Source organism: Colletotrichum gloeosporioides, assembly GCF_011800055.1.
Source record: "Colletotrichum gloeosporioides strain Lc1 chromosome Unknown consensus_72, whole genome shotgun sequence".
Classification (NCBI taxonomy): Eukaryota; Fungi; Ascomycota; class Sordariomycetes; order Glomerellales; family Glomerellaceae; genus Colletotrichum; species Colletotrichum gloeosporioides.
Window position 1 is genome coordinate 183,690 of NW_025544717.1, and position 14,973 is coordinate 198,662.

The 14,973-nt window shown below is 50.4% G+C and overlaps 4 protein-coding genes across 4 annotated transcripts; 1 reads left to right on the forward strand and 3 right to left on the reverse strand.

The window, feature by feature from the left end:
- Nucleotides 1-613: 613 nt before the first annotated feature.
- On the reverse strand, nt 614-1,279 carry GCG54_00009505 (Thioredoxin; the record flags this gene model as incomplete). Its single annotated transcript, XM_045409451.1, has 3 exons — nt 614-854; nt 945-1,058; nt 1,167-1,279. 3 exons carry the CDS (start codon nt 1,277-1,279, stop codon nt 614-616), a joined length of 468 nt encoding a protein of 155 aa, XP_045259993.1.
- A 787-nt stretch (nt 1,280-2,066) lies between these two features.
- On the reverse strand, nt 2,067-6,024 carry GCG54_00009506 (uncharacterized protein; the record flags this gene model as incomplete). Its single annotated transcript, XM_045409452.1, has 3 exons — nt 2,067-5,083; nt 5,132-5,742; nt 5,813-6,024. The coding sequence occupies 3 exons, from the start codon at nt 6,022-6,024 to the stop codon at nt 2,067-2,069; spliced, it is 3,840 nt and encodes a 1,279-aa protein (XP_045259994.1).
- A 1,329-nt stretch (nt 6,025-7,353) lies between these two features.
- Nucleotides 7,354-9,314, forward strand: GCG54_00009507 (uncharacterized protein; the record flags this gene model as incomplete). The annotated part of the gene is made up of 2 exons (XM_045409453.1): nt 7,354-9,186; nt 9,249-9,314. The coding sequence occupies 2 exons, from the start codon at nt 7,354-7,356 to the stop codon at nt 9,312-9,314; spliced, it is 1,899 nt and encodes a 632-aa protein (XP_045259995.1).
- A 469-nt stretch (nt 9,315-9,783) lies between these two features.
- Nucleotides 9,784-12,718, reverse strand: GCG54_00009508 (Oligopeptide transporter 5; the record flags this gene model as incomplete). Its single annotated transcript, XM_045409454.1, has 13 exons — nt 9,784-10,410; nt 10,463-10,572; nt 10,626-10,822; nt 10,872-10,907; nt 10,958-11,073; nt 11,137-11,237; nt 11,285-11,402; nt 11,456-11,704; nt 11,757-11,881; nt 11,931-11,967; nt 12,016-12,089; nt 12,139-12,344; nt 12,399-12,718. The coding sequence occupies 13 exons, from the start codon at nt 12,716-12,718 to the stop codon at nt 9,784-9,786; spliced, it is 2,316 nt and encodes a 771-aa protein (XP_045259996.1).
- Nucleotides 12,719-14,973: the final 2,255 nt, after the last annotated feature.

Below are 14,973 nucleotides of genomic sequence, written 5' to 3' on the forward strand. Positions count from 1 at the left end.
GTCTGGAGTCGTTGAATTGAGCCAATCCCTGTCAACCAAAGGCGTGGGCAATCTGCAGTCAGATGAGGTCATTGGCTCAGGTAAGCCAAGTGTACATAAATCGAGAGCTACGAACGCTTCTGCTCGTCGTTTGGTTGCAATAGGACGATACGATCTCTTCCGCTTTTAATCCACAATACCAATGCGCCCCAGGATTCAAGAATTGTACTAGTGCTTGACGCATAGTCGCAATGTCAAGCCATATGCTGAGGGTTCGATGGTACGTCCTGATCCACCTGCTGAAGCTGGCGCGTCGGAATCAGCAACTCGCAAGTCGTGTCAGCCGACTGCTGTTGCCCTTTCTGTTGTTAATGCCCGCTGGGCTAACCAGGGCCTACAAATGTCCTGATTGTGCATGCGGCCTGCGTTGCAACGCTGTATGCAAATCGCAGCTCTCAATATGACCAAATGTGTGCAAATAATCATCGCGACCTCGAAACTGATAGCTTAGGTAACGGGCATGTTTATTGTGGTGTGGTATCTAATGCCACGACGCGCTCAGCGTGGAGCCCCATCGTTTTGGCTACTTTTAATGCCTTCCTCCATCCAAAAACCGAACTGCATGTTTGTATATTTACTCGGCCTTGGTCTCCTCCGAGGTGGTCACCTTGGGAGGGAACTCGGCAGCGTACTTCTTGACAGCAGCGGTGAGGGCATTGGGGTTGGCACCAACGACCTCGTCGACCTTCTCGCCGTTCTTGAAGATAAGGAAGGTAGGCATGGCGCGGATGCCAAGGTCCTGGCTCAGGTCGGGAACCTCGTCGACGTCAATCTTGACGAAGTGAAGGCCCTCAGCCTCCTTGGTGTTGGACAGGCTGTAAGACAGAGACATGTTAGCGCATGCATCGAATGGTACGCAGCCTTGTAGGCGCATTGAGAAGGAACAGAATGAAGGGCGGACTTACTTGGCCAGAATAGGGGCGATGGCCTTGCAAGGACCGCACCAGGTAGCGAAAGCGTCGAGGATGATGAGCGGGGTCTCCTCCGTGTTTGCGAGCTTGGCGTTGAACTCCTCCTTGCTGTAAGGGAATTCTGTATTAGCAATCATCGTTCATAACGGACCGCCAGCTACCGCGGGGATATCTATTGCTGGGCCGAACGCCAAAGGGGACGACATGGAACCTTACCTCTTGACGTTGTGGACAACCATGTTGGGCGAAGAGGCGTGGAAGTTTCGGTAGGTGAAAGGTAGTGAGGTTTTCGCGATGCGTTGAACTGGACGGAAGAGTCTGAAAGACATGTGGGATGGAAGGAGGGGCACGCGGCGGTGACGCGGGAGGAAATCGGACTAAATAGTGAGGAGGGGGAGGGGGAAAGAGCAATGCTGCTTAAAGGCTTAGAGGTGTGGTTGGGCAGGCAAAGGGCGTCTGAGAACCACCAGCAGCGGGCAAGAATTCGCTCGGGAAGGCTCAATGTGGATGTCGTTAATAATGTGCTAAGTAGCTGCCCACAGCGCAGAATCGGTAAAGTGACATGGGCGTTGCCAGTAAATTCGGTTGTTGATTTGTCAGGACCTCAGGGTATCGATGACGCGAGAGGGACGCCATGGGAGTGGCGCACAAGGCAAGGATACTTGCTTTCTGCGAGTAATTCATATGGTACCAGATGTACCTTAGTCTGTGCGCCTGTGCATTCCGACACCATAGCTGAGGTTCCCGTCACGGTGCCCACTCTTTCCCTCAACGGCTCTCGGTCGGCGATCATTCGCGGAGCTCGGTCTTGATTTGATTTCACATCTTCAAATGCCGACTCACCTCACTCTTACAATCGCCTTGTTAATAAGTCAACCCATCTCGGAGCTTCCACTCAGCTGGCTTTCGTGTTACTCAGAACAGAATTCGTCAGCATTTTCAGCGATTTATTCCAAATTCACAGACCCATGTCTGCATCTGTCCGGACAATCTGTAGGGCTGGAAAATCCTACGTGCGCCAATGTCGAGGTCCAATAAAAACATTCCCGTCGAACCAACACACAGTGCCTTTCTAATAATAACATGCCAACCCAAGTCAACAGGCAATAACGCATGCTATGCCTGTCCCGCTGCCCGATTTCGCACCGCCATCTTAGCCGACAACAACTTAGCCATCACATCTTGATAACCGAGTCTGGCGGCGAGGTCAAGCGGAGATGCCGCGGCGTCGTGAGATCCTAGCGCCTTCTCGACATGGACCCAGTAGGCCGAGAACTCTTCCCCGACAACTCCAATCTCGAAGTTTCTCAAGCCGTCAGTGCTTCTTTTATGAAGCATTATGTCTAGAGCTGCGGTGTTTCCCGAAACCACAACAGCGCGGAAGAGATTGTCGCACAGGGTCAACGGACCTTTCTCAGTGTCCCTCTCGAAGAGATATTCGATGACTCTGACCCGACCCCAAAGACAGGCCAGCGCAAGATATTCATATGTGCCAATCATATCGTTCTTTTGCTGTAATGTCTTGCGATTCTCGATGAGAAAGATAGCAAGCTTCTCATCCATAGCGATCGCACAGCAAACTGCTTGGTGGAACCTGGCTGCTGGGAGTCGTGCATTCCGACTCGACATCAGCTTCAGGAACTCCTCGTTTGCCTGTTGACTTTGGCCGATAATTGGCTGTCTGGCAAAGCCATTCCAAAGCCTTCGACCATTGGTTGACGACAGAGTCTCTTGGATGGTTTTCATCGAAAATCCTCTGGCTCCATCATCAAGATACGTGTCGAAGAAAATCAGTAGACCGGCGTTCACAAGCTCGCACGAATACTCCAGAACCGACAGTAACGTGCGGACCCCCTCGACTTCGCCGAATGTTGCTCTCGAGAACAGAGCCTTACCTTCGACGTCTCGAGCCCCGTCCTCAACCAATGCTCGTATGTTGTATTCGTCGCACCCGAGTGTCGCTGCCTCCACCAAACCCGCCGAAATGTCTGTGCCTTCGGGCTCCTGTACACCAGCATTCAAGAGAAGTCTCCTGGTCGAGGCGTAGCCGTTCTCACTCGCCAATTTCAGCCCATCTGGCAGGGCCAGAAGCTTTTCATGCTCGGTCACGCTGTCCGCTACGCTCAGCAGAAGTCGCAGCTGTTCAACCTTTCCCGAGCCTGCTGCGAACCTAGCGGCATCCCCCCAACCAGCGGCACCTTTGGATATCAGGAATTCCAACTTTTCTTTCGTGCCATGTACGGCTTGTAAAAGCACCGGCATGTTCTCTACGATATGTCTTTTGGGGCTCGGATACTCTTGCTGAAGATCGACGCCCTTATCCACCAACAGTCTGGAGATGTCAGCGCTGGCAGTACCCTGTAGCGCGATCCCCAACTGCAAACACGAGGGCTCAAAGTTGACTAATATCCATTTGACAACTCGAGCCATATGCGTCATCGATGCTGCGACTAAACAGTCAAAGCCTTCCGTCGTGCGTGATGTTATCGTGAAAGACTGGGAGTCTATCAAACCCCTCATCACAGCATAGTATCCCCATCCAGCTGCTAAATGCAATGGGAACAGGCTTGCAGTTGAATAGTCGGTGACATCGGTCCGAAAAATGTCCCAGAACCACCAAGGAGGGTCCCACATGAAATACCACCAGGCTTGAAACCTAGCATCCCCCATGTTGCATAGTGCTGCGATACGTTGACGCAGAGCGGCATCGGTCTCAAACGCATTGCCTTGAAGCTGGGCGTGGCGTGCCCAGTTCTTTGCGGCGTAGATGAAAAATCGCGCTGTAGTCGGTGTAAGAGACTCCTCAAACGACTTATTCGACTTTTCGATCGAGCCAGATTTCTCGAAGGATGGCTCTCTCACTGGCCAACCCTTCAACAGAAGGACACCAATAGCGATTTGAGACATCGCTGAGTGACAATCTGAAATGCTGAGACAGACTTTCCAGGCCGTCGAATCTGCTGACTTGATGCGTAACAAAAAGTCTCGGGCCGTTTGATGTACGAGGTACACTGTCGAGTTCATGATTCTCACGAAGAAGCCTCCAAGCTTCTTCACGGTGTACTCCACATCTGGCTCGAGGTCGTCCAGAAGGTCTTGGACGGTCTCATGAGTGGAGCTGATGTTCATTGCCAGATTGATCTCCTCAAGAGTGAGAGGGCGAGTTGCGGCAAGGATGATCTGCAGCATTTTAGTCGTGGCAACTCGGTCCTCAACGCCCTGCAACGCAGTTTCGTACAGCTGGTCCAGACTGGCAGGGGTGACTTCAAGGGTGCTCTTCACCACGCTCAGTTTTCGCGATGGGAGCTTGGATATGGTTTCTAAAACCAAAGATGCCCAGAGGAATGTCCGATCAGCCCCCTGAGCAAGGCTTGTCTCGAGGATGGTACAGGCTTCAGGCGTTATCGTGCCTTCCACTTTCAACTTGTCGACCTTTGCTTTGACCATTGTCTCGATGTCTTTTGAAAGCGAAGACGTCTCGTTCTCTCCACGAAGACGAACACAGCTGAGATAGCGGAAGCGACTTTCAATGCTAGGCCACGGACGACTTGTCACGATGATCTTGAGACGCCCGAGTAACTTCCGGCTGCCAATCATTTGGGGGAAAGTGCTGACAAGAAGGTCGATGAGACGATTTCTTGAATGCTCGCTGCATTCATCTAGGGCGTCGATGATGACGATGATCTGCTTGTTTGGTAACGAATCGGATGCCTCGCACAGACTGTTCCACAAGGCCTCGATGTTCTGTGTGAAGTTTTTGGCGTCATTTGACGAGTACTCCTTCATTGCAAATTCGATAGCCTTGGCATGCACTTTGAACACATTGTGCAAAATGGCACAGAGAGCTTGGTGTGCATGGTGTCGCCCCTCTTCGCCGGCCCTGAAGAAAAAGTGGCAGACCGTGGCCTCAGAGGCTTGTCGGGAGAGAACATCGACAAGGAATCTAGACAGAACCGTTTTGCCGCAACCCGGATTGGCTGTTACCCACAGTAAGGCTGAAGAGGCATCTCTTAGCCAGCTTGTGAAAGCTTTGTGGTTGAGAAACCAGTGGCAAGTTCCTTGAACGGGCGTTTCGATGCTTAATATCTGGCTCTCATAAGCACCCCCTGCACCGGACAGCAGCTTGAGGCAATCTGCAAATACATTAGCTGATATGTATCATATTCTCACACATATCATACCTTTCTCGCTGTCCTTCAGCTTGCGAACCATCGTGTATTCGTTGGTCTGGATTGCTACCATCTCCTTTGAACACCGTGCGATGTCTCGAGCGGTAGTGGTATCTCGAAGATACGTCTCGGTTCTCATCGCCACATTTCCAATCATCTTGTAATTTCCAAGATCGACCTCTCCAATCCCTGGAGCGCTGAACCGGAAAAGACGATTGTCCTCCGCTAGCTGCTTATGCGTGCGGTGAAATCTGATCCACGATCCCTCTGTCGCTGTTGCAAGCTTGGTCATGGATCTGACAAGCTTGACGACATGGCCTCCAAGCGGTGTGCTCGGTTTCGTTCCTGTACCGATGCTAATGAGAAAGACGTCGCGTCCAGGCCAAAGGTCTGCGGCTTCGTGGTGGACCTCGAAGATAGGGTTATTGCTTTTGAAAGCCCCGTCGACGTACCCCTCCTCGTTGCCACGGCGGTATTCTTTGAAGTAAGTGCTTGCGGCGGAGGTCGCGCGGAGAGCCTCCCACATCTCAAACTTTGCAGAGTGCATGTCTGGTTGCTGCTTGTTGACGTAAGACCGCAGGAGGAGAAGTTCCTCGTCATCTGCGCGAACCGTCGCAACGAACCTGGAAAATCTGGTTAGACAGAGTCTCATCTCGAGATGAGCTAGAGAAGACGTGCACTTTACATGGAGACCCTTGTAAAGGATCCTGCAGCAGAGTGTTGCGAGAGCCAGTCCGTTCTTTGATGATTTGTTTGACCAGGTCTTCCATCTTGGCTGAATCGTACCGCTCGTTGGCGGATATAAGGTCGATGCTGCGGCTGAAAACGTTGCATTTCCAACGCTTGGGCTTGAATATTGTCTTTGAGAGCTTCATGTACACCTCATAGCACTCGTCGACTGACATTTTGAGGCAACCGAGCATGAGAGCAATGATGCTGGGGCGGAGATTAGAATGAGGAGACCGGTTTGGCGTAATTTTCCTACTACTTACCCCCCAGTGCTCGTGCCTCCGATGAGATCGAACACCTGCCATGGCTGAAGGTGGTCTTCTGGCTTCCTGTCTATGTTCACCTGGCGCATCACCTCTTTGAGGACGAGGATAGAGGATACACCTCTAATGCCGCCTCCATCTGGTGTGGTCAGTCATGTTGCCAGCGAGGTCAGTTGCGAATGTATTACCGAGAGAAAGGAGGCGGATTGGCCGATTTTCATCCATGCAATTTGATTCTTCAAAGTTGTGCTTCTTGGCCGTGGAATTCGAGTGCTACAATGGCCTGGAGTGGTGCAACGATGAGGAGGGAAGAAAGATCAAGAGTACACCATCGAGGGAACGGGCCGCGCGGGTGGCACCGTTCATACATACATAGTACCAACAATGTTGGAGTCCTCCAAGGCGCTTCATCAGAACGTAGGGCTGTGCCGTGGGGTGATTGAAGCAATGCAACTGCAAGCAGGGGTGGTTAAGCGCCAGAGTTGATCGGCGCTTAATGTTGGTGCTGTTCCGAGAACTTCAGCGGGATTTTGGCGGAGCCCAGGCCCCCAACTCATGTAAACACCCCTGTTTGATCAGGAGAGTAGCCTTCCCCCTTTATCGCTGATATTCATATACAGGGTCTCCGGGGATGGCCGCTGGGACTGTGTTTGTGTGTCCCGAGTTGGCCCCACACATCGGAGCCGACTCCGATGCTCAGCTGAATTGAGACAGAGTGTACCGCTGCCGCATCGGCTTCTACCCGAAATCCGAGGCATGTAGCTTGGCCAAAGGCAAGTCAATTGTTGAGCGCCAGATGAAGTTCAACAAGAAGTATCTTAAAAGAAGGAGCAACTTGGTGATTTGTGGTTCAGAATATCAACGTTCAAAAGCGAGTGCGCCGTATTGCTTGTATCGCGGCGTGGGAATGGGCCTTAATCCCGTGAGAATGGTGATCACACCTTTCCAACCCAAGTGTAAAAAGTTACGGACTCATAACCGACCTGCGTTAGGACTTTGGCGAAGAACCAATGGTGACCCTGGCCAGCCCCTCATGTTCGATTGGGGGCTGTGTGTGCCAAACCCCCGGTTATCTGTAGGCAGTGTCAGCTGGGCTGAATCGATGGAGTACCGTACCCGTCCCCAGGCCACATCTTCGTGCAACATACGCCAAGGCTAAATACCTCATGTGCCGCACCGGATTATTTGAGCCACTTCTCTGGAACCTCTTCCCAGATTCAGGTTTTCGCCGCTAAAATTATCATGGCATCACATCAACGGACCAACGTGGCGGATTTCCCTTACTCCCCACTCAACGAAAGCCGCAACGAGATTCGCGTTCTCAACTTACAGACACTTGAACTACCACCACTCGCCAAGTTACGCGACGAGCCTCCGGAGTGGCATGGTCTCGTTCACTGTACGCTGCAGCACGTTTCTCTCGACGCTCATCTATCAGATTACCGCCTGTTTGAATCAAATTCTCAAATACGGCCACTATCCAGGCGTAATAGTGACGAGGGCTGGCGCCGATTCTCAAACGAGCGATATCGCTCACTGAGCCCAACGAGGGCAAGCTCGCCGCCTGAACGAGACCGGTCGCATCAGAGGTACCATCGCTTTGCATGGGGCGACTACGGAGCACTCAGCTATGCTTGGGGCGATCAGACTGTCAAAGTGCCCATCATCATGGATGGCCGAGTCATTCTCGTGGGCCAGAATCTTGAGGCAGCGCTGAGGGCCTTGTCTTCGGACCCAGACTATGTTGGTGGCTTAAAGATTTGGGTCGATGCCATTTGCATCAACCAGAAAGACCTGGTAGAGCGCAATCGTCAAGTCAAGCGAATGCGTATAATCTATGGCAAGGCTCTGATTGTATCGATCTGGCTCGGCAAGGTTCCAGACGACGCTATCCACGATGTTGCACTGCTGCATGAGTGCATCGTAAAGTGCAAAGACGACCAAACAGCTTCCGAGGTACTTGAGAAAGTGCTCGCCGATCCGACAAAGAAGGAGACCATTAGGAATTCGATTGACATTGTCGTTAGCGCACAATATTGGACCCGAGTGTGGGTTATCCAAGAAAAGTGCCTTGGGCCGTTCAATCCCTCAATTCTCTTTGGGACGTTCCGCATGGGGTTGATCCCGTTGAAGAACTTCCTGCAGCGCGCAACCAACATCCGTGGTGCCGTAAGGGCTCGAGAGAAGGTGTGGCGGGTGCTTAAGCTCGTTGAGTTGGTTGAAGCTAACCAGGAGCGCGTCCGTCGTGGTCGTGCGCAGACTGCAGAAGAAAGGAGAAAGGACCAAGATGATTTGGGGCTGTTACTCATGGTTGGACGTCTCGCTGGCTCACTTGACCTGCGAGACCGGCTTTACGGTTTGATGGGGATGATCCCCGACTATGTGACGAAACATGTCGAGCCAGATTACACAAAAGATGTATCCGAGGTGTTCTGTGACTTTGCCAGAGCACTCGTATCCGGCTTCGAGTCTTTCGACATCATCCTTACTGGTACAACGGACTCTGACCTGGAGCTTCCGTCTTGGGTACCTGACCTGACTTCGGCATGGGACCCCTATCTCTGGGGCACTGACTGCGATGCTAGCTGGGGACAAGAAGCAGAGTTCAGATTGGAGAATGATGGGAGAGTGCTGGTGACAAAAGGATTCCAAGTTGACGTGGTGGACGGAACGGCACCTCATTTAGGGTGGGCAAGGGGAGGACTTTCAGTTTTGGAAGATGCTGTCCAGCCAGCTTGTACGACATTGCCGGAAAACGCGAATGAGGCAATCACAAGAACCTTGCATCGAGCAGCGATCTATGATTGCCACACGGGAACAACGGTCCTTGACATCCCATGGCTCGACAGCTTGGATAGCAATGACCCAAATGTTATCGCACTGAAGGAGCGTGGTTGGGGCCCAGTCCTGAATCATGCCAACTTGTACGACTTGAATCAGTTCCGAAAGCAGGTCGCCGCTCATTGGAGACCGTGGGGTCGCGATTTCAAGAGTTTCTTTCCCCGTGTTGAGGATGTGGGGATGTGCAAGAATCCTAAGGCGTTCGTCGAATCTTTGGATAAGCATGTGGGCATAGTATATCCTGTATTTACTACCGAGAGAGGGCTCTTCGGAACGGCTACTTTGAAAGCACTCAGGAAAGGGGACTCGATCTTCGTGATCAAAGGCTGCTCCGCGCCTATCGTTATGCGGCAACAAGGTAATGGTTGGCGGGTGATTGGCCAGTGTTTCGTGGAAGGTCTCATGCGTGGTGAAGCAAGAGGGTGGTTGGATAGCGGGGAGAAACAATTGGTCGAGATTCAAATTATATAGAGAAGAGACCGCCTAATTTTCCTGTGTCTGCGCGTCTATCTTTACTCCTATTTAAGACGACAGTCGCGACAGCGACTACAACGAGGATATAAGTATCAGTTAGAACGACGGTAAGGTAGAGTCTAGCCACAGGAAAAGTATTCGCTTAGCACATAAAAAATAGGCGGTCTCTAGATGAAACATTGATTTTGTGATGTTGAGATGATTTCCCTGCACTTAATGGTAAATCTCATACTGTGTCTACTTTCATGCGACGTATCAATGTCCTATGGGTATGCTCAATCCCCTCAATCTTGACCTTTGTGATGTCTTCAACCTGTTGGTGAGCAGTTAGGCAGGCTTGGTGTGAAGCTAACCTCTCTACTTCTTCAAGGCGAAGCAGCGTTCAATATTGTCTGCATTATTACCCCACCAATTCACCATCACAGCTCCCGTCGTTCCGAGAAAGATGAAGATGAACAGTAGATTGGCGTTAAATCCAGTGTCCAATGCGGCGCCACTGATGTAAGCCCACTTGTTCCAAAACTTGTGTCTGTACCGGTACAGATAGAAGTTGAAGAACGTTCCAACAAGGAAAGTTGTGAAAGGTCCGGTGCTGAGGTTTCCGTGGAAGGTGGCGGCGCTGGCAAAGAAAATGGTCGAGTTCCAAAGATCAAATCTTGCCTTAGGGAACTTCTTGTGGAGGAGCCAGATGACGATGGGAGCTATTGCGCCTGCAGGGAACCCATATAAAACTGGCTTGAAGAAAGATGATGCGAAAAGTTTCTTTGGCCCGACGAGGGCGTATTGAATACCAGCTGTGTTGTAGCTCTTGAACTCTTGTCCGGTCCACTGCCCCGCAGGATCGGGGACGCGGCCACTGACGTAGTCAAACTTTGAGGCGATGACCCATCGCATGACGCCATAGTTAATTGGAAGGGCGAGCATGTTTGCGATGATTTGGATGCCAATTACATCCCTAGGGGGTAAATGGAGATAGTGGCCAATCTGTTTTTCATGAGTATTGTTGCATGTGCCGAGGACTGAGATTGCGCCTCACCTTTTGGTCCTCAAGAACAATTCGAGCATCATACCAAACATTGCCGGATATGATGCGGTAAGCGAGCTGACCAAGTGGGTGGCGAGATGATCCACGGGCGTCGATCATATCTGAAGACGACTATCAGCTTCAATTGGCCAACAGGTACAAATTAGGCACTTACATCCATATATGAGTTCATTAAAAAAGCCAACCTTGATCGAATAATCCGACATGGCATAGACCAAACTCATGGGCAACATGGCTGCAGCACCAAATCCCAGTGCCACGAAGTAGGTCCAGGTCGGCATCCAGATAGACTTTGTGGCGACAATGACGAGAAGAATTCCAATGGGTATCGCTGTGAGAAGACCCCATTCCCTAGAAAAAGTCAGAACGCTGCGGGCTTCGGATATCCAACAGAGCTTACCACAAAGTGAGACCGGAATACTGTTGGATGATGCGGCTGTTTGAGTCAGAAACAATCTTACCCTAGCATCTAAGGTGATTGCTTACCTCAAACGATCCTGATGATATTCTCCTTTATCCTTCCTGGCTTTCCAAATCTTGACAATCTTGGGACCCAAAAACAAGCCACACCAGACAAACGAGGAGATGTATGATGCATACCACTGTATGAAATAGCATCAGAGAATATACCTACCCAGTAGATAGCTTTGATGTGTTACACTTACCATGAAAATCTCCCACGTGTATTGGGCGCCTGAGTAGGCAAGGCCAACTTCGTGGTATCTTGTCTCATTGACATGTTGATTCCCGCTCGAGTCAGTGTAGACTGGGCTAATTAGTCATGAATAGCCAATTGGGATAGAATAATATTACTCAAAGACTCAAATGGATAACTTGATCCATTCTTCTGGAATACGCCATTGGACATGATGTTGTAAGTGGGAGACCCCCACAGGTTCCCGAAGTACGCAACTGGAATCAAGATCCAAGTCTACGGAAAGATTCATGTTAGCATTGTGAATCCCAATGGAAATTCTGGCTTACTGTGATAACAAAACCAACGAATATGGTAACCTGAACGCTGTAAGGGTAGGTGATGACCGTAGATGTGATGTTAGACCAGTTGAGTGTGATGTTGAGAAGTCCGACACCCCCTCTGCCAGCACCAAGAAAATTGACGACATGGTTGCGGCTAGCAAACCAGCAAAGAGGCGCAAGTGCGGCAACGAAGGGGAATATGTACTCAGGCAGGAACTGCCAGACAAATGTCCCCAGCAAAATCCACCAGAATACCTGGATAAGAACGTCAGCCTTTTCCAAATTGTATGCGGGACAAGTTGCTTACCTTCATCTGCTTCTGTGAAACACTTTTGTGAAGCTCGCTTTTCCCTTGCATGCTTCTATAGAGCGTGACTTGCTGCAAAGAAAGTGGGAAGATGAACTCCGGATCATCGATCAAAATCTTTCGAACTTGATAGAGTTAGATGGTTCTCTTTGAGGCTAGGTTCTAGAGCCTTACCCATTGCCGCGAAGGCAAATCCGAGAAGCGATGCACCCTGCCAAGATCAGCTAGTGTAACACACAAATAGGCTGATGGAACTGACCCATCCGAAGAACAAAGCTATGGCTGGATTCATCGTGATGCCATAGTATAGAGCCGCATTCGTGGGCAGGAAAGCTGGATTAGGTCAGTGCAAGTCATAGCTCAAGGGGTGGACTGCACTAACTTGCCCATTGGCCTTGACTGCCAGCATTTGCTGCAATTCCAATGATTGCATGCTCTTTGATAGAAAATGGCCCAGGATTAAGAGAGAAAGAAAATCGGCCCAAAGGCACGGTATAAGCTGGCAGTATTCTGGCAAGTAGCCTTCCAAGAGGGGCTGATGCCAAGATAACGAAGAAGACTGGGAATGGCGCAGTAGTTGTTCGGAAGCTACTCATCATTCAGTTTCCATGCTAGATCAGTGTTCTCATGATGCAATCTTACTATGAGAGTTGGGACACAGTGCTGCCAATCGCACAAAAGACGGTCGAGAGTAGAATAGATCGAAAGGTTATGACGGGCAAGGACGGGTCATCTTTGAAGCCCACGACGGTCCGAACAAGCTCTGGAATATTTGCGAACTCTTCGGATTTAAAGTCATATTCCGGCTCCGAATCATCAGTCGATCCCCGCTTCGTTCCGTCTGGACTGTCATCTAGCCCGCCGAGAAAGAGCTTCTCCGTCGTATCAAGTACAGGATCAACAGCCACACTAGGGGCTTTGGAATCGCTCAGCGTAGCCTTTTCATCCCGTAATTGAGACATGGCTGCGTTGTTGCAAAATGCACGTTATGAGAGCAGACACTTGGGAAGGACGCCATTGCATTCAATATAAAGAAACTGACCACAGGATTTCCGGGCACTAACAGCATGCAATTGCGGATCTTCGTGATGTGCTGTGAAAGGAGCTGCGTTGCCACCCCGATAATGCAGTTTCTTCTTCAAGATGGGAATAGCTTATCATCTTATGGCAGGGGAAATAACAAGGCAATAATTGGTCAACGTTCAATCCCGCGAAGAACCCCGAAACGGCTTACTGGGAATGTCGGACGAGCTAGTGGCTGGGCCAATAGCGAAGTTGGCGATATTCTGCGTCGCACTCGCTCCGACCCCGAGGCCCATATTGGTCTTTCTCGCGTCGGCTATTTACCTCACAGTCTACCGAGCAACTGCGGGAATAGCATGGAATGCGGAGGGATCTTGTCTCAACGAATGAGGCATGCATTATCTGATGGCGTTATCAAGACGCAATGTAAGTGGGGTATGTCGAGCTCAAAATGCGGGATGCGGGCGAGTTCTGTTGGGGTTTAAACCAACAGCCTATGATAAGGGCACAGGAGACAAGACTCTCGGATGAACATGACCGTTGAAGACTGTCTACCGACTTGGCGCATGAGATAGCTCGACGATTATATCTATGCTATCTCGCAACGTTGCGGGGCGTACTGTCAAGTTTGACAGTTAGTTGCTCCCGATGTCGATGAGCTCGTCGACAGTTCTCATCCAGACAGTTGCCAAGTCGACTTATCTTATCAATCTCCAAGCTCTGCAGATGTAGAAGTAAGCCTACCATTATGGTCTAAGGTTGGAAGTAGACGTCAAGTGACCCCCCTCTCTCCTGCCTGTGTCTCAACATTTTTGTGACGACAGAATAGTAAATTTGATTTTGGCTTTGGGGTCACTACTGTGCCCAATATTGCTTTAACAGAACGAGACAAGTTTTCCGTAGAGATATGGACATCCAGCGACCCTTTCTATATCGACAGAGCCTCGAAGTCCCAGAAGTGATCATTGGATGTGATTGAAGTCTGTGCGTAAACATTACGTGAAGGCGAGGATCTATCTGTCTATTGCAGTACCGCTGAAGTTCCTGGCATAATTGCGTGTCCTTGGTTCAATCTCCATCAAGCCCGTTCCGAGATTGCATGGGCGTGACCCGTGAAGAGACGCAGACCGTCTAGCAGTTGCCACCATTGGAGAGAGACTCGTTGGGGCCGAGACCGCCAGTGGCATCGACGCCACAGCTGGTGGAAGTCTTGAAGTTGATCGTAGCGCCGGACTGGGAGCTCTGAACAGATCCAGTGGCGCCTGCGTCGACACAAGAGCTTCCAACGACTCCGCCGACGGAGTTGCGGACTTGAATGTTGCATCGCAAGGCTGAGGCCGAGGTGACAGCAGCGAGAACTGCGAGGAAAGAGGTGATGTGAACCATGTTGCTATAATTGTTTCTTACATTAGCATTTGTGACCAAGTCAAGCCAATGACCGACATGTAGCTTACTCTATTCTTTGAGTCGGAAGGACAGTTGAATATTGGCAGTGGGTGTGAGGTCGATCTGAACGAAATACTGTAGTGATGGGATAGAAAGCTAATGATCAGAAGCAATCTGTAGTTTGAGGCTTTCCGCGGCCTTTTGTATGTTCTTACATGTATCTTACCGGTGTATACTGTCACGAGATGTGCCAATCGACATGACTTGTTCTTATGCACGGCACTGATCCTGGACCTTCCCCTAAATGTTCGAGTTTAAAGTTCACTGGGGTCCAGGATACAACATCTTGTACTGTCTGGGAGGTTTCTGTGCTACGGAGAATGAAGACGAGTGATGCTTACCTTCTCGAGAATAGCCACGTTGACAAAAGTGCCCACTGACGGATGCATACAAAAAAAGACTTTGGCGAAAGACGAGGTACCTGCTGGATGTTTTGATCGACATGTATCGCCACTCTGCTGTCTTGGGTTGTTTGTCCTGTGTCTAGAATCACGATTCACCGGAAAACTAAGCACACTCAAAGGCATTGCAATTCGAGCACGCAAAACGTAAAGACAGAGCACTTATGTTTTTCCCATACTTCGCCCTTCTGTATGGGCGGCTAAACCAAAAAGACAAAAGGTTCTCGAGGAGTTCAAGATGAATAACCACTAAGCTTCTTCAACTAACGGCGTGGAGGCCAATGAGAGGATTGCTCAGCTTACTCGAGTCAAGGCAGGAATGCAAGCGAAGTCAGATTCATTGAAAT